Here is a 22,141-nt window from a genome sequence, read left to right as displayed (position 1 = left end):
AGCAAGTCAACAAACTTACAAAAATGAGATTAGATTTTAATGCAGAAAAGTTATGTTTATATTATCACGATGAAAGTGGGGTTAAACAGTGTGAAGCTACAAAGAGGAAACCTAAAACCAATGAACAGACTAATGTATTGTTTTATCGTCATGAAGAAACCAAGTATGATTTAAAGATGAAAGATTCAAATGATGGAGTTATGGAAAGTACAAAGAAGGTGAAAAAGGACTCTGAAACTTTTTATGGCAAACTATGCGTGAGGCTAAAGATGAGTGAGCGTGTACATAGTTTAATTCTTATTTGGTTTCTTTTAATGTCATTTGATGTTTTTGTCATTTGTACTTGGTTGTAGTTTTAAAAACAATGGTATTATATGGAATTTTCTTAACTAATTACATTGTACTCTTTTGGTATTATATAAAGTTGTAACATCCCAATGATGAGGTACTTCCAATTTTGACCCTATGATTGAATAATATTGCATCTTGGGCCTTGGGATTGAAAAATGATTATAAAATGGACTATAGTGGCAATATGGTAATTTTGCCATTGTGTAGTACGTTGTGCATGATAGGCGTACTGGGGTGTACCCTAGTACGCTGGGCATACACCTCGTACACAGGGCGTACGTGAGGATTATGCAAACCCTAATTTTTAGGGTTTGGTTCATATTTAAACATCATTATAGACTCATATCTCGTTTCTTCTTCAACCACCTTCTGTGAGAAACGACCCCAAGTAAGCCCTAAGTGAACGAGTGTATTTTGGAGCCCTTTTGAGTGTTTAGAAGTGTTCTTGAAGAAGAAGTGAGTGGTGAGAAGAGCTTGGAGCTTGGAAGCATCTTTGATCTGGGATTTCCTTCTTGTTAGCAACCTCCAGGTGGTATAAAGTTTGCATATTGATCACTCCATCTTGTAGATCTAGTTATTTCCTCCTTTAAGACACTTTTTGTCCCAAAAATGGTGATTCTTGAACATAACATGTTCTTGACCCAATAAGCTATCCTTTTAGAGGTTTTGAAGCCTCTATAAAAATATAATCTTGGACACTAGTTTCTTCTCATGCATGGACTTAATGGATTAAGAGGTTAGGATCTTTGGTGTTGGGCAGTTAATAGCCATGCAAGACCATAAAGTTGGAAACTTTATGGTCAAAGACATCATTTTGGACTTGGATCTAGAAAATGGACTTAAGGGCTTAAGGATTAAGCTCTTAATGAGTTGGGTTGACAACCAACTACGTACGTTGGGCGTACAAGGCTTACGCTGCGCGCAGATTGTCAATAGGCTCGTTCCTGGTCAATCATCGTGTACGATAGGTGTACAACTAAGTACGCTGGGCGTACTCAGCTGGTTTGACTCGGTTGACTTTTTGGGAATTTTGACTTTTACCTGATTTTAACCAAGTTTGAACTATGGGTATTTTGGGAATTTATGAACTTTGTTTTACAAATAGTGTGGAAAATATCTATGTATTAGTATGTACAAAAAACCACAAAATTTGGTCCTTTTTTTTTAAAATTTTGATTGTTGTTGTTTTTGTTATAGTAAACTAAGAAAAAAGGACAAACGAAAAGACAAATATACCCTTGTGTGAATGGCACATGGGGTGATCTAACAGCCAAAACAAACGAGTATTAAGTCCAACGATCAAATCTACAAGTTAAAAAGTTTCTAGCAGTCTCAATCCAAAAAAAACAAAATCACAAAATAAAGGACCAATTTTGAAATTTTGTCTAGTTTTTATCTTATATATTGTAATACTAAACTTTACAAAAATACAAGTGTTTTCTTTATATTTTGTTATTTAATATATATAACTTTTTAGATTAAATGAATTAATCATTATAAAGCCATACCAGTCTAAAGTCTAAGGTCAAGTCAACTGAGGGATGTATCTCAGGGATAATGAAGATAAGTTTATAATTGAAAAGGTTTATATCTTTGCTATATGATGTAAATTGTAAAGTGTTCTTTGTCCAATGTCCAAATTAGAGATGTCATATGCATCTCCTCAATAACCACTACGTATTGTGTAAATAAATGTTACAACTCTAGAAATTTAACACTTAATCTGATTAGTGAAACAATTAAAAAAAATAACAAGTGAATACAACTTGTTCATATTCTTGTGGATATCTGTCAATGGCCAACCCATGTCTTTTTTGTCTCTTACAAAAAGAACGAAAACACAAGTAGCCATATGATCAATTCCTTTAACTTCTAGTTAGTATGTATCTTAAGTCTTAACCAAAGTTAGTGTACACATGGTTCTTCTTTTACTAACAATGTTGGTAAACATGTACAAAATTAACCTCTAATGTGATCTAGCCTCTAATATCCGGGGTGCACCGGTGGTGGTGGTGATGGGTAACGTGAACCAATGTATTCTGGAATATCAACGTCGTTGAAGCTTGGTGGGGGAGGAGATGGGACAGGCGGTGGTGGTGGGGGTGGAGACAAGACTGGAGGCGGTGGAGACGGTGGTGGCGGGGATGGTGTTGGTGGAGGAGGAGAAGGCACTGGAGGCGGTGGAGAGAATACAGGTGGCGGTGGGGATTGAACTGGTGGAGGAGGAGGAGGAGATTGAACCGGTGGTGGCGGTGGCGGTGGCCGGCGCCGTGGTTTCCTCTTTTTAGACTCCTCGTCGCTTGTTCTTGATGGCTTTTTACACCCTAAAGATTTACAATCAATCGGATGATTCACCACCGGCGAACACTTCTGCTCAGTTTTCTGATTCGGTTTCTTCGGCAAACAATTCTCTCGATCATCCAAAACAAGCTCAGCTTTCATCGGTTTTTCACATTTCGGTTCAAGCCCATCAAAGAAGTTCTTAGAAAACGTAAAATTCATCAGTTTCGGCAACGTACAAACACTTTCCACCACCTTTCCGATCAACTCATTACGTCCGATATCAATACTTTCAACATTCTTCAATCTTTCAAAACCATTCGGAAGTGTTCCTACAAAGTTATTATTACTCAAATCCAACACTTTAATGTTTTCAAGCATCGTTAATTCCTCAGGTACACATCCAGAAAGCTCATTATTCGCGAAGATAACTTCATCCAAACTAGTCATCTGACCAATGCTCTTCGGAATGCATCCTTTGAAATCATTATCCGCAAATACGATCACAGAAGCGTTAGAATTCCCGATGTTTTCCGGGATTGTTGACGTGAATCGATTATCGTTCAAGAAAATGGCGTCGAGATCTTTATCAAAGAGTTCGGGAGGTAACCCACCTTCGAAATCATTAAATCTAATATCAAGATACTTCAGTTTCGGCATTTCAAGAACAACATTAGGAAACGGACCCACGAATCTGTTGTTGCTAATGTCAAACTCGTGTAAGATCGTAAGCCTGGAAAAGCTCGTCGGAATAGTCCCACAAAACCTGTTCGAATTTATATGGAAGATAGCAAGATCGGTTAACAGCCCAAGAAGACATATAAGTTGGCCGGCGATGTCGCCATGGTTAAGATCGATTCCGGCGACTGTAACTACATTTGGATCATCGAGAGCTTTTTCACAAAACACACCTTTATAAGAACAAACATCTGCACCTTCCCAGTTACTCAACATGTTTTCCGGGTCGGAATAGATTACCTTCTTCCATTGTTGAAGGACGCAGTAAGCTTTTTTAAGCCTGGGATTAGGAAAATTTAAACGGGCATCAGTCTCAATCTCACAAGCTAGATCATCATCCGGTGGCGGATCTATTTCTTTTGGAGTATCGCTCAGGTGGCGGCGGGTGATTGCAGCGGTGAAGGCGTTGTTTAATGGGATTGATGATGATGGAGATGAGAAGATGAAGATGAAGATGGAGAGGAAAAGAAAGCAACATATGGGTTTCATATTTGGAGGTTTTTGGGTAAACTTTGGTTTTTGGCCAAAGGTTTGGTTATAGGAACTCCATGCAAGGAAGAATGGAGGGTGTTATGGAAGCTATCTTTAGTAACAAATCTTCTCCAACACCATTAAATTTAAAGATTGTGAAAGTTTTGAAACATGATGCGAGTTTATTTCCAGAGACATTGCTTGATTGTCGGCAGATTTTGTCCAAGCAAATAAACGGACAGGTGGAAAACAAGAGGTTGGTATTCTCCCCTGTATTTGTTTGAGATGAGATTTTTAATAGATTTGTAATTTTATTTCAAATTTATTTTTTACTTTTTTGTTATTTAAACTTTACTGAATTGTGAGTTTAACGTTTTCGCCCTTTTAGTTTTTCACTTTTTTGTAACTAAGCCGTTGAAGTTAACACTCTTTTTGTAACTAATTTTGTCCATTAAGTTCACATTATAGTACCTTATTAGTTATTATTGACTTGTCTTTGTGAGGTTCTGTTTCACGCATATTTTAACAATGTTTTTAAAACCCCTTTGCATCATTTTATCTACACGTTTAATACATATCCATGCATTACACGGTATCTTGGGATTGCATTCAAAATGGTGTCATAGATAACTACGGGAGCTTATTAGAATACAAAAATAATTTTCCCAATTTAAACGCACAGTCAATTTAATAAGGGCATCCATAATAAGAATTGAATAGGAGTTAAATAGATGGTGATTAGAATTGAATAGATGTTGAATGGAGTGTGGTGATGATATGGTTGAATGAAAGAGTTGTATGATCATTGAATGGTTGAATGAAATTAATCTTTTTTTTTTAATTAAATTTCAAACAAAATATATATGCAATCATATTCTCTTATATATTTATATTTGATTTCTATATTTTTCTAATTAAATCACAAATAAAATTAACCATATTTTTAGGTATTATATTATTTAATAAATCAATTTTTAGGTGCCTTATTTTTTTTATAAAATAAATAATACAAATGAAGTATTTAAAAATAAAACTCACTTAAAAAGAAATCTAACCGTTACAAATTTAATATAAACTGGTTTCGATAAAAATATTACATTAATCAAATTATTACACATTAATTCCGACTCTCATGTAAAAAACGTTCTCAAATTAAATAGGGTTTTTGTTTTTAATTAATGTATGTATAGGTATTAAATCTTTTAGGTTTTATAATTTTTAATTAATATATTTTTAAGTGTTGTATTTTTTTTAATTATTATATCTTTTATTTTTAAATTTATAATTATATTTAAAAATATAATGATGAAAATGTGCAATTTCATTTAATTGTGTTGAATGAAACATGGGTGTTAAAAAGTAAAATCGAATAAAAGATGAAATGCTGATTTGGCAGTTTACTAAACAACGGAATGTAATAATACTTGACACGTGGACTCAAAACCCTAGACATTATTTCCCACCCAAATGCCCAGTTGGAGATTTCCTTTCAACAGGGCGGGAAAACATAGTCCTCCAAAAGCGGGGTACTGCGGGAGCCGAGGGACATCAGCCGAAAATGGTGAGCAAGAAGAAGAGAAGACATGGAAATGGCGGAATCGAACCAGAAAAGGAGAATGATGGAGGCGGAGTTGCAGATTACGAGCTGTCTCGAGAGCAAAGAATCAAAGCGAATCTTGAAAGGATGCAGAAACTCGGCATCCTGGAGCTCTCTCGTAATCTCAAACCTCCTCCTAAACCGAAAACCATCCGTCCTCCGAAACGCTTGCCTCCGTCGCCTACGTCTCAGAGACGCTCTTCTAGGTATTTTTCTATCCGCAGATCTCGAATGGAAATATGATCTTAAAATCAAATACTCCATAACTTCATTTCTGAAGTGCGAAAGGGTTTTAAACTTTTGGTACATTTTGATTCTATGCAACTAACAATCTCTACAACATGTATACCGTTTCTGTTTTCCGATTAGAGTTTTATTCTGCAAATAACGATCTTATTCATTGTAAAACTATCAGATCTGTTCAACTCAGTGTTTAGTTTTGATTAGCGTGGTTTCCCTTTAACCAATTCGATCTTATTTCTTCTTAAACTTTCCTAATGTAATAGGATACAGACCTTGCCCACTGTTAATTATTCAGAGATGCGTGTTCCAAATTCCAACGAAAAAGTCATCAAGGACGTCAAAATTGAAATAAAGGAAGGTTCACAACCTGAGGTTTACACTGAAGAACATGAAAAGGCTTTGGGTGATCACAAAGAAACTTGGACGCTTTGTGTGGATGGGTATGACGATGAGGGGAATCGTATGTATGATGCTTATGCAGGAAAGAGCTGCCATCAATGCAGGTTTTGTATCATTCAACTCCTTCATTTTTCTTATTTAAATGTTGCCAAACTGCAATTTGTGCTATCACATTGTTATCAGAAAGCAATCTGCTCTCTAAAATTTTGTCATGGACTCTAAAAATCTCCACTCTTTGCGACACATATGAGCTCATTAGTGAAAATTGTAAATCATTGATGTATCACAGGCAGAAAACTACAGGTCATCGTACTAAATGCTGCAAGTGTAAGACTGTACAAGGGCAGTTTTGTGGTGATTGCTTGTTCATGAGGTTAAGTGACATTTTCTTCATACTTGGTCTATTTTTTTCACTTTTCTTACTGTTAATGAGTTAGAATTAGGGGTATTGTGCAGATATGGAGAGAATGTTCTAGAAACAAAAGAGAACCCAGAGTGGGTTTGTCCTGTGTGTAGAGATATATGCAATTGCAGTAGATGTCGCAGGGTAAAAGGATGGGAACCTACTGGAAATCTTTACAGGAAGGTTAGCCTTTATTATACTACTTTTGCTCATAGAATTAAAACCCTAAATCTGTATTTTTTGAAGTTTTTTACTCATAGGGTTATTTATGTAGTTTATGAGCTTGAAGCACTTCAAATAGGCTTGTTATAGATTTTAGAGATAATGAAGGGTATTTTTGGAATAAAAAGAACGATACACATATTTTCTGATATTTTAATTTCAGGTGTTGCGCCTTGGTTTCAAGTCAGTGGCTCATTATCTGATTCACACTCGAGGCCCTAATGGAAAGCAAGAGGACATGGAAGATCTCAAAACTTCAGATGAAGAAGATGATGAGGTTGATGATGGGAAAAATGTATCCAGTGTGAAAAACATCAATGATCATGATGGTGGTGATGGTGATTCTGATTATAAGTCTGATAATGATAATGATGATGATGATAATGAAGGTGAAGATGATGATTAGATGCAAACTTGATTGCTCTTTTTGAAATCAATGTTTTTTTGAGCTCTTCACTTGATTATGGTGCTGAATTTTCGGGTGTTAAAGGATCTAAAGTTTTACAGATGACATAAACATGTCACAAGTGCAAAATGGTTCAAGTGCTATTGAGCTTAAATGCATCAATATTTTTTATATATAATCAGTTTTGTTGTAGAAGGCTAAAAGCTTCTTATCTGTTTCTTGAGACATCATTTGCAAACATGATTACCATGACCTTAGCTTTATGTTTAGAAATACATTTACTAGACAAAAAAAAGTACATTTTGGGTTTTGTTTTTCAGATGTACAAAAACACATTCCAATTTTTCAAACATATATTTGGAATCCGAAGAACAAGCTTAATATTTTGAAAAACTTTGTTTTTTTAATAAAATTTAGCAAACAATTCCAAGAAAGCTAGCAAAAATGAAGTAGACTAAACAACAAAGGCACAAAAATATGATTTAGTTCAAAAAACGGTGTAACTAACCATTTTGAAATTAACTGAAAAAATATACTTTTGAAAAATATTTGGTCCAAATAACCTCTGATATAAATGCAGTTTGTGTAGGCTGTTTGTGTGGTTTTCTAATTTTTATAACTTTTGAAAAACCAAATAACCTTTGATATAAAACTAGAAATATTGTGAAAAAAAAAAAAAAAAAAAACAAAACAAAACAAAACAAAACAAAACCAAGTTGCTATGTGTGTACATATGCTAGAATGACTGAATGGTTTGTATATGGGTTTTTAGCATTTTGTATACAAACCATTCATTCATTCTAGCATACTTTTAGCATCTCGACATTAATTTATCATATAATCAGTCTCATATTGTATACAAATATTCTCTCATACACAAAGAAAATTAATTAAGCAACTATGAACACCTGACAATCCAATTGATGGTAATCATATTATTGGATTGTGTTTAATGCATGTCTATAGAATCTATTGGCTTCAAAAAATCAACATTCTCGAATTACAACAATACACAAACAGAAAATCATATCTGGCTCTGATTGATGTACTCAGCTTCATCAAAACTTGTTGCCATCAGCAGTTGAGTTGTCTATATAACTAACTAAGAATTACAAACAATACTCGATCAAAATCATAATAAATTACAAACAAAACACCAATAAATAATGATTGTAACCCAAGCTTAACATACAAACAATACTCGATCAAAATTCCAAATTGATATGATATGATGGGGGAAAACAAAATTTATGACCTGAATTTTCTTCAAGCGACAGCTACAGGTTGTTGCTTCGCCGGTTCGATATTCGTTTTAGATTTCTGATTGGTGAAGTCTTCCATGTTGTATATGACAGTGATGTAAAGAGAGCAACTAGGGCACCGAGCGATTTCTTCACCGATCTTCAAGTCCTCTTTTGTGATCTGAAACAAGTCTCCACAAGGACACGGATACGTGAATGCCTTAAGCTCCTCGTTCCATTCCATGTCTTCGATCTCCACGTCGTCGTACGACATCGCCTTCAATCAACTCAACTCCAAATCTTTAATTTCACTGGATTTTGAAATCGTTTGTTGCTAGGGTTTTGGATGTCACGGAACAAACCAGGACTTTTTCCTTTTTTTTATAGAGACCCGAAAAGTTTGTTTTTACAAATGGAGAACGAAACTTTCTGTTTTTCTGTTTTACGTCCTAGTAGAGATGAGGGTGGGTCCAAACCCGGATAGGATGGATCCGGACCCGGAAAACCTGGAACCGATTAACGATATTTTTTAGAACCGGAACCCGGACCGGTATATAGGAACCGGTTCCGGGTTCTGTTCCGGGTAAAATGAGTCTAGAACCGAAAAACCCAGAAATAGAAACTGGATCAAATGGGTTTAGAACCGAAAAACCCGGATTTTTTTTTAAAATTACCTCAATCGCATAATCTTTCAACCGTTATAAAAAAAATTAACAAACAAAAAATTACATTTAGGTTATTAGGTTATTAACGACATTGAAATCAAAATTCTTGACAACTTGTGTAGCTTCATTGTTATCTACCCAATTGTCCATCATTGGTCTTTAATTGATTGTAGGAGATTGATTTGAAGTTCAATTGGGAATGAATGGAAGTTGATGTTTTGATGATCATCGACCTGAATGATGAACTGAGGCTTCAGTATCGGCGTAAATTGGCTGAGGCGTATCGAGTGAGGTTTGTGTAGGCGACGACGATCTACTTCTTTGTGATCGGTGACTTTTTTTTAGCTTTTCACTATGGACGATCGACGAAAATTGAGGGCATGGGGAAAAGAAACCAATTGTATTCCGGTTCCACAGTTAGCACGTTTCCTATACCGGTTCCACATCTAAACCGGTTCTTTGGCCCACTAAACCCGGACCCGGTCCATTTAACCCGGTTCCGGTTTTTTAAACAAAAACCGGTTAAAAAACCCGGATTAACGGGACCACTTAGACCCATACTCGAAATACCCGGAACCCGGATAAGAGTAATATTGAAACCCAATACCCGGACCGTTTAAGCATTTTCCGGTTATACCGGTTCCGGTTTCGGTCCGGTTTTTCGGTTCTAAATCTCATCCCTACTGGATAGTGGGTACAACAAATTTTTGTATTTTGTTTTAAAAGGTTTTTAATGTTTTCATTTTGTAGTTTAAAAGCACAGATTCAGATTAACCTGTTAAAATGGACCAAAATTTGTGATATCAGGTAGTTGATGATGTGGCTTTTCTTTAAACCAACCAATATTTTAAATACACAATACTTATAGCAATGTATCTTTTTAAAACACGTTTTATACCGAAGAGTGAAGACCCTCCTCGGTACCTTCATTGTCATTTTATCTTTCTTCTCCCCACTTCCAAAAAAAAGAGTTACCAGCTCCACCATCATTATCATTCACCACCACCATATCCACTACCTTCGTGTGTCCTTGAAATTTATTTGTTTCTTTGTAATATTAAAATTTATGTTTTTTTTTTCGGTAGTCGGGGAAGCGATAACCGTTTGATATTTGATTTACAGCCATCAATTGATTTACAGCCTCCAAATTATGTCGTTGGGTTGCAATTGCCCCAAACGGATCTTTTGTTCTAGTTCTCTTTTGAGCATGGTGCATGCCATGGTGTCGTGTCAGGTGGTGCCATAGAACTTACAATACTTGTTGCATAGAGAGAATTTTTCATGTCAACTAGCTTTCTTAGGATTTGCTAGTGAGTCTATGTATGTTTGTGTGCATGGCTTTATTTGAAGGATGGTATCATTGGCTTTGTGGTTTATGTAACTTGGGATTTTATTTGTATGGGTGTTGGTATTGTCCCCCTTGATTGTTGTGTGTTTATGTTGGTTTATGTTTTCTTGGATGGAAATGTGAATTTTCTCTCTTATGCCTATCTTAACTTTTTTCCATTTTTTCTTCTTGTTGTTTCAAGAATTTGTACGCTTTGTCCATTAGATCCTTTCTCGGGATGGTTTTTCGACTAGCTTTTCGAGACCATAAGTAAAGTTTGCGATAATCATGCTATTCGTTCTTTCTAGTGCTTTTTGTTGAACTTGTTAACATATTCCATAAGTGTTTCATCTTCCATTTTCGTACACCCTAAGATTGGCTTGCGCAATTGAGGTGTATTTTCTTTGTTTTTTAAGCTAGTTAAAATCTCATATATTTTCCATTGTTAGCCTTTTGAAGTTTGAACCATAGCCTAGTTGGTTGGAATAGTGTTGTTGGGAAGAAGATGCACCATTACTTTTCGTCCAAGTATTATACGTTCATTGTCCATTTATAGTTTTTGATGTGGTCGCCTGGATCGGAGTTGTTTGTGAGGCAATTGATGTTTAAAGGAAAACGGGCATCATGTGCATCAGATTGAAAGGCGTGGATCTTAGAGGTGTGCTTGTATTGGTATTGTCTGCCATGGTTGCATTCATATTGTTCATTAAGGATTAAGGATTATGAATGGTGTCAATGTTGCTACGTTAGTCTTCGATAGGGGTTTGCCTGGCCTCTCCTAGTTGAGAATGATCGTAGAACCTTAGATGGTTGACAAAGAAGGTCATGACTCATGAGCATTATCTTGATACTCGTGCTAATACACTCCGACACCTAAATTAGGATAAGGGGATCATGTATTACAAGAGTAAGTTTAGAGTGTTGTGTGTATTCATTCTGCTATTTAGACTTCCTTTGTCACCAAAGAGCCTTTGGTCTAGTGGTATCAAGGTGTTCCTCCTCCAAAGGCTTGAGAGTTCAAGTTTCATTGTGGAAAAAATAAATATGCTAGTTGTTCCAAAGAAAAAAAGTTACATAGGAAGTGCATGGAAGATGTCATAAGGATCGTATTATTTGTTTATGTCCAATGTAATGGGAGTTACATTGGTTATTATTAAGTTAGTGCGACTTTTTTCCTTGCTCTTGAGTTTGAGGGATTGCCTTTGTTCATTGTAGTCATGAGAGATCCTGTGGAATTCTATCCAGATTCGGATATCCAAAAGGTGAGGCCCCCCATCAATATACTAGGTTCAAGAAAATGGTTGTAGAAAACAAAGGGGTTGAATAAAAAGTCAACAAGATTTAAAGCATTAAAACTGATAACTCTCAAGGAATTCATGCATATGAATTTCAACTACAAAACTTCACAAAGCTAATACACAACCCCAGACAGAAATACCTACATTTTGATGATGAACATGACCTAGAGACTATTTATACGTAAACACACCATACTTCAAATTTGCAAAATTTTAATAGATAAGATTTGGAAATGGAATTAATATTTTTGAGAAGTTTCTCTTTTTTATCATTCAGAGTCGGAATCATGGATTCCAGAGTATCTGACTGTCCTACGTCTACTTTCGTCATATTCAGCTTCTTCATCCTCATCTTTTTTCTTCTCCTCAATTATACCTAACACCATACATAACCATCATCATCAATATCAAAACACCAACCTACTTTCATTTTTTATTTTTTACTTTTTGTATTATTATATAGCATCCTTCTTTCATTTTCTTCATTTATCTGTGTACTACAGCATTCCACTTTTGATATTGTTTTGTATTAGAATCATTTGCAATAACTGGGTGCAATGCTATTTCTTGCATTTAACCCTTTTTTATATTTTTCTAAAAGCATAGCAACTTTTAGAAAAGAAAAAAAAATGTTACCTTTCTTGATCAATAAAGCTTCTAACTTCCTTGTGCTGAAATCGTCTTTTCCTCCAAGATCTTGGAACCCAACAATCCTATCTCCTGCAATTCCTTTTCTGAGGAAAAAAAAAGTTCAATTCAATTTTTAATCCCACATAATATAATATAGAAAAGGATAACCATATCAGCTAAGCAACAAAACTGTGATGAAGATGTATCATGTATCTGACCTGAACAATATGACACATGGCAATGTCTTGATTCCTAGTTTTGTCACAAAGAACGGGGCATTCTGTATGTGATATTTAAAAATGTTTTAAAAAAAAAAAAAACATTGATGTTAATAATGATAATACAAGAGTGAGGAAAAAGACCTCTGCATCTAGCTTAACAAATTTGGCATCAAGATGATTTGTTGCAAGAGACTTCAAATGCTTGTCCATTATCCTATAATAACAGATATGTAGATATATACCAACATGTCAATATCAAGAAAGTAGCCATAAAGTTGGAAGTTTTAATTTTTTTAAGGCCAAATTCCATAAAAACCACAAAATTTTGATTTTTTTTTATTTTTGTTCGACAACTGAAAGAAAATTTTAACCACATAAGTCAATGATATGTGGATGTCAGGATGCATTTATATATGTTTGTGAATGAATATACAAGTCTAAAACAGAACCAATACAAGAACAAGATCTTTTGTTGCTTCATAAATTGGTGTTTGTATTTGTTCAACTGTTAGAAGTGATGGATATGGTGAAATTTGTTTGTTCGAGTCTTATAAGGGCAAAATGGTCATTTACTTAACGCAGAAAGAATTACTTGATGCCGAATTACCTTTAAAAGTACAGGAAATAAGGTTTTCCCCCATTAAATCCTAGCTTTTTACAAACATCCCCTCATTTTTTCGACTCAAATAGCAAGAGTCTTTAAAAGGGTATACAAATTTGAAAAAATAAATAAATAAAAAATAATAAAAAACTTACTTGCAGCGATAGAACTCCCGATGGTAGAAATGGCAAATGACCTTTTCACTGGAAGTGACTTCACCCAAAAAGTCTCCTTCAGTTATCTCCCTATACTCTCCATGCCCTTTTTTAGTTAATGATTGTCTCTTTTCAGCTTCTCTCTTTTCCAACAAAAAAGGCATATGAAAGGTTAAAAGACTTAAAGAAACTTTTGTGTTTGCATTATAATAATCAAATTGCAACCTTAAGAGCTGCAATCCTATCTGCATGCAGTTTTTCCAGCTCAGGATCCTGATATACAGTTCCATCAAAGTGGGATTAAGATAAAGAATTTGATTAAAAAACATATATTATACAATAAACATGCATTTGCAACTTACATCCATCAAATCATCTAGATCAACCTCCTCATTAACAGAGGATGATGTTTGCACCTTTTCATAAGCTGCAACTTCCTATAAGAATTAAAATATATAATTGAGTTCTATTGATCGATGTGAAGGAGCAAAATACTCACTATTTTTAAAGTCCAATACAAACCTTGAATATAGTAAGCACTCACTTTACATAAAGAGTCCAAACATAAATATGACATTTTAAGTATTAGTTTTACTAGTTTTTAACTTCAAAATAATGATCTTTTGGATTAAACATAAAATTTATTACTACATTAAACTACTGGAAAAAAAAAAAGAAACTACTGCAATTGGACTCTGATAAGCATATCCGAATCTCAGTTTACAAACCCTACAATGAATCTAGTGTTTGAAGAAAAAAAAAAGTAAAATTAACATCATAAGAGACTTTGAACTTCATGAATCATTACATACACACTTGATAGTATAGATATAGAAATACCTTCTGATAATCACGAGCAGCTGCAGCCATTACATTTCCAAATGCTAGAGTTTGCAGAGTCGATTTAACTGAATCAGGATCCATGTCTATAGACGCTAATTACTTCTTCTTTTATCTCTGTAGAAAACCTACATAGTCCGAAGAGTAAAACATCCAAAAACATCATGAATTTGGAACATAAATCAAAGGTTACATGGGTACAAGGATCTGAAATTTTGTTGAAACTACCATATGCATATCGATTTTTGATAAAAAAGTGTTTATTAGTTTATTGGTAATAAAAATGAGTTTTTAAAAAAGTGTTTGGATTAGCTTATATATGTAAATTGACCAAAAAGGTCATGCTTACCTATTTAGTATTTATGGCATTGCAAACAATTGGCAGATCAGATAATTCACGATTAGACACAAAAGTTTTAAGGCTTAACACATTCCTTTGTGACATTCCAATTTGAAGTGGCAGGTATGATACACCAAAGTAATCTTTGGCATTGCAAAATTTTGGCAGAAAAAGAATAAACCATTCACAAAAATTTGCCATTGCAAATTTCAGGTGGCAGATTCGTGTTTGAGACACAAAATATTAACCAAAAATCTTTGCCATTGCAAACATTTGGCAGAAATTCGTGTGAGCAGATGGCAATAGATAGTGAAGATGATAATCAGAAAAGGAAATCTTTGGCATTGCAAACCATCAGAATCACCAGAAAATCAAAATAAACAGTATAGACATGGAGATATCGAGATTTATAGAAATGGACAGAGAAGATGATAGCTAGAAAAAAGAAATTCATTACCTAAACGGAGAGTTGGCGGCGATGGAGATCGGAGATCGGAAAGCTGAGTCGAGCAGGTCTGATTCGAGAAGGGGTGGCGCCGGAGATCCGCGAGCTGGCGGCGGTAGCTAGAGAGAAGAAGATGGGAGATGGGGAAGAAACTGTGATGGAGGCGTTTCTGTGAATCGTATCAAGAAACGAGAAAGAGAGTTCCAAAGTTATGAGCCATCAGACCGAGACCGGTGGGCGTTCATTTTTTTTCTTTCCCTCACTATTTGTTTTTTTTTTTAAATAAAATTAATTTATTTTTATAATTTATAATTTTTAAATTAATAGCAACCAAAAAAAATTAATTAAAAAGAAAATGCATTTCATTATTAAAACAAAAATTACAATAAACCTAAGATTTAAAAAAGTATTAAAAAAAACAAACAAACAAACAAAAAATCAAACAAACCAACAACTTATGGAAAATATTATTCATAATTTTTTCTCTTTTCTTCTTCTCAAGCTCGAGAGTCGGTCCTGATAAATGGTCGGTGTTTTCCATTAATAATTTCATATCATTCATTTCTTGTCTTTCCGTGCGCTCCTTCTTCCTTGCTTATTTTTTTATTTGTCGAATGTCAAACGTTCAGCGAAATTAAGATTATATCGATCAAAAGACGCTCTTATTTTCGACAATTCGCCAAGGTCCATACTGAAATCCGATGCACCCGAAGAAGTCCCTTTTCTCTTCCTATTTGCTTTGTCCCTACCCATCGGTCGGTCAATTTCTTCTAGCTCGAGTTCGTCTTCCTAATTTAAATCTAGACCGACCCGAGCATCGGAGGAAGTTGTGTAACCATTAGAGCCCGTTTTCGTTCGCTTTGATTGTTGTTCTCCAAAAATAAAATTTACTCGTATTTTTTCCACCTATGACTTTTAACCAATAATTTCCAACAATCGTGTCACTTGAATGATTTTCCGACTTCCTCAAGGTAAAATTGCAAAGCTTCTTGAAGTATTTTTTCGTCGTCTTGGCTACTTTTTGTTAGGTTTTTAGGTTGTTGTACAACCCGTTTATTTTTGAAACCCCATTTGCTATTTCTCAAAACTTTAAATTCATTTGATGTTTTTAGGTTGTTGTACAACCCATTTATTTGTGAAACCCCCTTTTCTATTTCTCGAAACTTTGAATTCATTTGATGTTTTATACGGTAGTCGCCAACTTTTCCTAGTTCTTCCCGAAACCGTTCTAAAATGCGAAACCAAAAATGATTTCCCGGTTGTGCATTTCCCGTCTTAGAATCCTCATAAATGTCAACCCAAGTTTTTACTAAAACTAGCTATTCTTGTGGAAGCCATGGTGTCGGCATCTGTCTTCCTGGTTGTGCGACACCATCGCACGCCAGTTGTTTTCCTTTGTGTCTTTATGGGGGTGGTGTGGGTTGAGTTTTGGGAACCATCTCTTCTTCTTCTTCCGAGTCATCCAACTCATCGACAAGTTGGAATTGTTGTTGGGTTTGGGTTTGAGGTTGATTTGGCGAATGTTGATCGGGAAAAACAACAAAGTTTGAAAACATTTGTGGAGTAACATTTGGAACTTGGACCGGGTAATATTGTCTAATATTCTGGTATTGAAATTGTAGTGGAGATTGAATGGAAGCATCGAGTTGGGGACGATAAACTCCTTGTGATTATGAATCGATAGCAAAAATGTTTCGAGTAAGGGTGCTTAAACTCGAAACATGAGTTTTTTTCTTCTATCAGAGGTTGGGGTTTGATTGTCGGGATTCTTTTTTTTTTTTTAAGAAAATAGAGGTTGTAGAGGGTTTGATTGAAGGTAAATGAGTATGAGTATTTTGATGGGTTTTGGTCATAAGACATCCTATGTGCTCATACAAACCCTAATGCTTGGATCTAGGTTTCTCTATTGTACATGCTTTGAATCCGAGACTATAAACCCTAATTCTAACATACAAGTAATCATATTAATATGTAATTAGGTTTAAGATCGTACCTTGATTGTTATGTAGCAATAACAATCATAATTCCTCCTTGAATTGACTTTGGAAGGCTTAGAGTCACAAGTGTCACTCCTCTAATGGTTCACAAACACCATAAGCAAGAGGATGAAGAGGATAGAGGATGGAGGCTGCCAAAAACATGTGTAAACCCTTACAAGAACATTAGCCCCGTTTTTGAGCCTTAAGGGGTCTTTATATAGTTGGGCTATTAGGGTTATCTAACAAGGAAACCCTAATTTGGATGCTTAAGCCCTAAGCAACCCATAGACTCCTTTTATTAAGCCCATGGACGATTTCCTTATGGGTTTCCCATTAGAATTCGTCCATCCCTTAATACAAGGCAATCCATGGCCCAAATCATAATTATCTTATAATTACAATTCCAGTCCCTTAAGTTTAATTAATCTCTTTTAGTCACAAAACTAATTACCAATTAATTATTGACTAATATTAATTAACCAATATGATTTATCCTTTAATATATTATTCTCATAATACATTAACAAATCATATTTAATCCTTACTCTCCATAATTCATCCTATCAAGTTGCTTTGGTGAAGGCAACCCAAAAGGACCATGCACCATCGGGTCAAGTACATACCAAAATAGTTATGGACTTAGACACTAATCCAACAGTCTCCCACTTGGATAAGTCTAACAACTATTCTGCGTATGACTTCAGATCCTGATCTGCAATCGTAGCTTTCCAAAGCCGCTGTCAACTCTGATCATATCAGATACGCGTGTCCTTAGATAAGGGATCATATATTCCTCCATTCTAGATATCGTATGAGATATGATTTCAAATCATTCTCTTTGTACTATATCTCGATTTCCGATTATGACGACAGACTAACTGAACAAATCAAATTAGTCCTAGCCCGGCCGAGCATTTACGTATGTCATCACTAAACCATCGAGGGGCCCAAAGATATCGCTTTTATCCTACTTTGGATAGAAGGAACGAATAAACTTTGATACAATGCTCGCTTGCACTTACTAACCAAATCACCCACAACAATATGTTTTATAACACCAAGTTACTAGTGCGTTTACATATTATCAATGTGCAACCAATTAGCAAGATACAACTCACACATCTCGGTTTCAAGAATATAAGATGTTATCGTCTCACTAATCACTCGAGATAGTGATCCAAGTGAGTGTGAGTTTAATCCAATGCTCAAATCATATTCATAAGCACTCATGAACGTTGCAACAAACATTTGCTTATGTCTAATACTTTTCTAGACAATCCACACACTAATTCATGACAGTCTTCATTCATATCTACTTCCAACATATGAACGACTGTGGCCCGTTTGAATAATTCGATTATTCTTAATAAACTCAATTATTCTGGAAGTCAAAACATGCAAAGTGAAACACAAGAATAATACTAATCCCATATGACCTCAAACCTTTGAGTATAAACAAAACACATTTTATTTATCACCATATCGATTACTCATTATTTGTCGTTTCGGGTAATCAACTTCTTATTTGAATTCCAACACTTGTCCCATGCTCCTAACATGCACACAATGTTTACCTATGGTTCTTACTTTTGTGAAATAGACAAATTGAACACATTTCCAATCATTCTCATTTTACAACTCCAAATCCATTTTCTTAAGTGTAAGAATATCAAATTCTTGTTACTTATAGAATATACTAGATTCTAACACTTTATGCAACGATCCTTTTGTAATGTTACTGCACCAAAGTCTCAAAGACTATTGCCAATGATATTACAAATTCCTCTATCGGAGATTGTTACAAGACAATTCCTTAGATATGATGTCTCTCACTCAAAGTACATTCCTTTGAACATCCTTTTGCATAAAAGTTTCTAATCTAGACATATATTTTCAATATTTACTTCCCAATATGGACACGCTTCCATATTTTCCATATGAAAACTAATTTCTTAATAGAATCTTATCTATTCGTAATGATGTTGATATTGTACATCTAATATGGAAACATTTCCATAATTTCCAATACTATACTTCCAACTACTCACAAGCGACCAATCCTCGTCGAACTTTGGATTGTCCTTTGATAGTTGTTTAATTATTTTAGTCAAAACCAATTCTAGTCCCTTTTCCCTCTAAATGCACTAGACATTTGGAAAATTTTAGAATGGTCAAACATTAAATCATTTGCAATCGATCCTATACTCGAAGCGTATGGGACACGACGCACAATGTTTTATTTTCTATGTTCTCAAAATTCGAATTGTGAAGAGGAATGCCGTAATCATAATCAAAATTTTAAGAACACACTATGTACCTTTGACTAAATTTATTAACATTCCACAACCTAATCCTTTAGATTTGAAATGAAGCATAATATTCTCTCCCTTAATTATAGCAAAACAACCTTTCAACTCTTACAACTTTGCAAAGTATGACTCTTGTTTTCTATAATTAATATTGCCAACTATGCAATACGTGCCTTAATAATCATACAATCATAAGATTTATGCTCCCATTATCATGATGATTATTATAAAATATAACACTTATGCTCCCACTAGCTTCGATATGTATTCATAAACATCTTAACTTTCAGAAAAACAATACCTATTGAATTTCTTAAGTCCATGTTTCTAATACTTAGTGCTTTGATAATCTTTTATCAAGGCTTCTTGAACTTATACACCTTTGCCTTAGATAGTTCATATGTGTGTCTTAACAATTAAGACTAATTGCCAAACCTCACAATTCAAATTATGGAAAGGGATGCCGTAACCATGATCAAATTCGAGAATGCAATTTTACAATCACTATCTTCTTAAAATCATTCTTAGTGAAAGCATTTTCTCACAATCATTTTCATGAAGGAGGAAATCTCATGACACTTAGATTTAAATGGTGTATTTGTTCCTATCCATGTGAATTTGTTAAAACAAATTTTACAACAAATTCAGACTCATATGGACCGAACTTTCTTAATCTTGATTTCTTGCCTTATGGTAGCACAGCTGCCCACCACGTCTTCCAAGTAGTTAAGCAGCTCACCTTTTTCCTATCAATGTACTTTCCATTGATCAAGGTCCTTGCCTTTTATGCATTCAAATGAGAACTCATAGGACTCACATGCGTAATTAACTCGATTGGATTGGCACAAAATAATATCTTCACGATAGGTTGTAAACCTCAACTCGTGTGCTAGTGATGATCGATAAGGTTTATTTGATTTGTTTTTGAAACTTTTCAAGACTATTAAGACTCCCACTGACTCCTTGACATATACGATTCTCTTATCAAAACATTTCTTGACAAACAAATATTCAAGAGTTAGTGTAGCTTATATCAAAACAAAACACTTCATAATTTTGGTCTTAGTTGGTCTTTGTCTTATCCAAGACATCACAACTTTCCACAATTGATGAATGTTATAAACCTTCTTAATACTATTCACTCAATGTCACAATCTTGACTTTAAGACTTGTTTTGGAACGAAGTATGATTGACTTCTTAATTTGACAATTTCTTCAATCTTTGATTACTCTTCTTGGACATACAATTGTACCAAGACTCATTAAAGGATCAATTGAGATATGGTTCTAACTCATTAAGACCTATCATAAAACATAAAAGCTACTCTCCCTTCTTCTTATAATGGAGAAACTCTTATCTTTCTGCCTACTTGATTCTTCTTATTCGTTTTGCTATTGATCTAAACCCTTTAATCAATTCAAAATTACACTTAATCTTGTAAGTGTAATCATATTTACTAAGCCTTTAGTAAATCATGACGAATATCTTTGTTACTCTTATGGTGAACTTGATCAACACACAACTTTGTGTACTCGATCTCCTAGTCCTTCACTTGACACTTTGTCAATGAATTAGTCCAATTTCCAAAAACGAAATTTCTCATTCATCGTGCATCCACGTTGCATGATTCCAAGTTTCTATCCAATTGAAACTTGGGCGATGAGAAACTCTCCCTATTTGGTAAATTCTCGACATTTCCATAAATAAGATAACTACGAATCATATCCATTCGTTGTAGAAATATGCAAACATCAATTTTCACATAACGATTTCATTGCAAGGAAGTAAACAAATAAATAAATAAGTCAAACAAAATTTATTTTATTTATAAAAGCAGCGGAAAAACATTTGTCCTTACAATGCAAAATCTATTGAAAACTATGTAAAAAGAAAATTTCTAACAACTCTATCATAACTATCTAAGCTCAAAATCCAATCTTCAAGTCCATGCGATCAAGATCCATCTCTTGTGATTAGATTCATCTTGCTCTCTTATCAAGCTTCCTTTCTTTTCACCGATCCTTCAAAACATTCAAATGCAATCTTATCACATCATGTATTAAGAATCAATGAATAGGAACTTAATGGAGTTAGATAGTGGATTCTTACCTAAAGCGTAGTCATACTTTTAACTCTCCCATCTCTTAGATCTGTTAGGTAAGTAGGGCAACTTCGTCTCCAATGCCCCTTCTCTTGGCAATAAAAGCGAATTGACTCTTTTGGAACAACACATGGAACTACTTCAGACATCGCCTTTCTCTTATGATCAAACTTTTCGATCATTGCATGTCTTTCATTGCCATTGTCTATATCCATAAAGGTCTTGAAGGCAGATTCACCAATCAACTTTGCTTTTCTATTGCGCCAAACCATTGTTGATTCAGTAGCAATAAGCATATAGGTGAGATCTATAAGGGTCACATCGCGGTTCATCATATAGTACTCTCTTACGAACTCACTATATGAGTTAGGAAGTGACTGAAGAACCCAATCAACAGCCATCGCTTCACCGACAACGGATCCTAACATTCTTAACCTATCAATGTGTGACTTCATCCCTAAGACGTGTGCACACACCGACTTGCCCTCTTTATGTTTACTTGCCAAAAGGGCTTGAGTGATATTGAACCTTTCAATTTTACAATCTTGTGGGTTAGGGAGAATAATTGGAGGAGGAGGAGGAAGTGAAGCATGATTTCTTGTTCCTCGATCGAATCGTGGAATATCATCTTCATGTGGAATGCTTGTTCCACGGGACTTGAGAAGACCATAGTTGTCAAACTTTGACATCGGGAGAAAAACGAATTCAAGTTAGTTGATTGATTGAGTCCTTGGTAAATCACCCAAATGAAATTCCAAGGCTAGGACCCAACACAATATCCTACAACTCGGGAGAGGGATGCCGTAACCCAAATTGCAGAACATTTGAAGGTAAGTGAATGACGATTCACTAGTTTCCACCATGAAAAACGAAAAAGA

The 22,141-nt window shown here is 34.8% G+C and overlaps 3 protein-coding genes and 1 pseudogene across 4 annotated transcripts; 1 reads left to right on the top strand and 3 right to left on the bottom strand.

The window, feature by feature from the left end:
* Window positions 1–2,200: 2,200 nt before the first annotated feature.
* On the bottom strand, window positions 2,201–3,980 carry LOC145015605 (pollen-specific leucine-rich repeat extensin-like protein 1). The gene has a single exon (XM_078974074.1). It carries the CDS (start codon window positions 3,856–3,858, stop codon window positions 2,335–2,337), a length of 1,524 nt encoding a protein of 507 aa, XP_078830200.1. The 5' UTR covers window positions 3,859–3,980; the 3' UTR covers window positions 2,201–2,334.
* A 1,316-nt stretch (window positions 3,981–5,296) lies between these two features.
* Window positions 5,297–7,239, top strand: LOC145015607 (uncharacterized). Its single transcript, XM_078974075.1, has 5 exons — window positions 5,297–5,643; window positions 5,944–6,183; window positions 6,369–6,452; window positions 6,536–6,665; window positions 6,868–7,239. Exons 1-5 carry the CDS (start codon window positions 5,399–5,401, stop codon window positions 7,108–7,110), a joined length of 942 nt encoding a protein of 313 aa, XP_078830201.1. The 5' UTR covers window positions 5,297–5,398; the 3' UTR covers window positions 7,111–7,239.
* A 567-nt stretch (window positions 7,240–7,806) lies between these two features.
* LOC145014322 (diphthamide biosynthesis protein 3 pseudogene) lies at window positions 7,807–8,754 on the bottom strand (annotated as a pseudogene). Its single transcript, XR_013665496.1, has 2 exons — window positions 8,366–8,754; window positions 7,807–8,212 (listed from the first exon to the last, which is right to left on the bottom strand). The product of XR_013665496.1 is annotated as a diphthamide biosynthesis protein 3 pseudogene (transcript).
* A 2,908-nt stretch (window positions 8,755–11,662) lies between these two features.
* Window positions 11,663–15,106, bottom strand: LOC145018790 (thioredoxin domain-containing protein PLP3B-like). Its single transcript, XM_078976635.1, has 9 exons — window positions 14,886–15,106; window positions 14,089–14,216; window positions 13,611–13,685; window positions 13,474–13,521; window positions 13,249–13,391; window positions 12,634–12,706; window positions 12,490–12,551; window positions 12,278–12,375; window positions 11,663–12,017 (listed from the first exon to the last, which is right to left on the bottom strand). Exons 2-9 carry the CDS (start codon window positions 14,170–14,172, stop codon window positions 11,911–11,913), a joined length of 690 nt encoding a protein of 229 aa, XP_078832761.1. The 5' UTR covers window positions 14,173–14,216; window positions 14,886–15,106; the 3' UTR covers window positions 11,663–11,910.
* Between the last annotated feature and the right edge of the window lie 7,035 nt (window positions 15,107–22,141).

The sequence above is a fragment of the Lactuca saligna genome, chromosome 9 (assembly GCF_052625555.1).
Source record: "Lactuca saligna cultivar CGN05327 chromosome 9, ASM5262555v1, whole genome shotgun sequence".
Classification (NCBI taxonomy): domain Eukaryota; kingdom Viridiplantae; phylum Streptophyta; class Magnoliopsida; order Asterales; family Asteraceae; genus Lactuca; species Lactuca saligna.
Note: the sequence above shows the minus strand (reverse complement) of the source record. Positions and strands in the feature narration are given on the sequence as shown.

Coding starts and splice junctions, on each gene's coding strand:
- LOC145015605 (XM_078974074.1), bottom strand. CDS start 3,858: ATGAAACCCATATGTTGCTTTCTTTTCCTCTCCATCTTCATCTTCATC.
- LOC145015607 (XM_078974075.1), top strand. CDS start 5,399: ATGGTGAGCAAGAAGAAGAGAAGACATGGAAATGGCGGAATCGAACCA. Junction 5,644..5,943: donor TCTCAGAGACGCTCTTCTAG/GTATTTTTCTAT, acceptor CTAATGTAATAG/GATACAGACCTTGCCCACTG. Junction 6,184..6,368: donor AAGAGCTGCCATCAATGCAG/GTTTTGTATCAT, acceptor GATGTATCACAG/GCAGAAAACTACAGGTCATC.
- LOC145018790 (XM_078976635.1), bottom strand. CDS start 14,172: ATGGATCCTGATTCAGTTAAATCGACTCTGCAAACTCTAGCATTTGGA. Junction 13,392..13,473: donor ATAGGATTGCAGCTCTTAAG/GTTGCAATTTGA, acceptor TTGTTGGAAAAG/AGAGAAGCTGAAAAGAGACA. Junction 12,018..12,277: donor AGCTTTATTGATCAAGAAAG/GTAACATTTTTT, acceptor GTATGGTGTTAG/GTATAATTGAGGAGAAGAAA.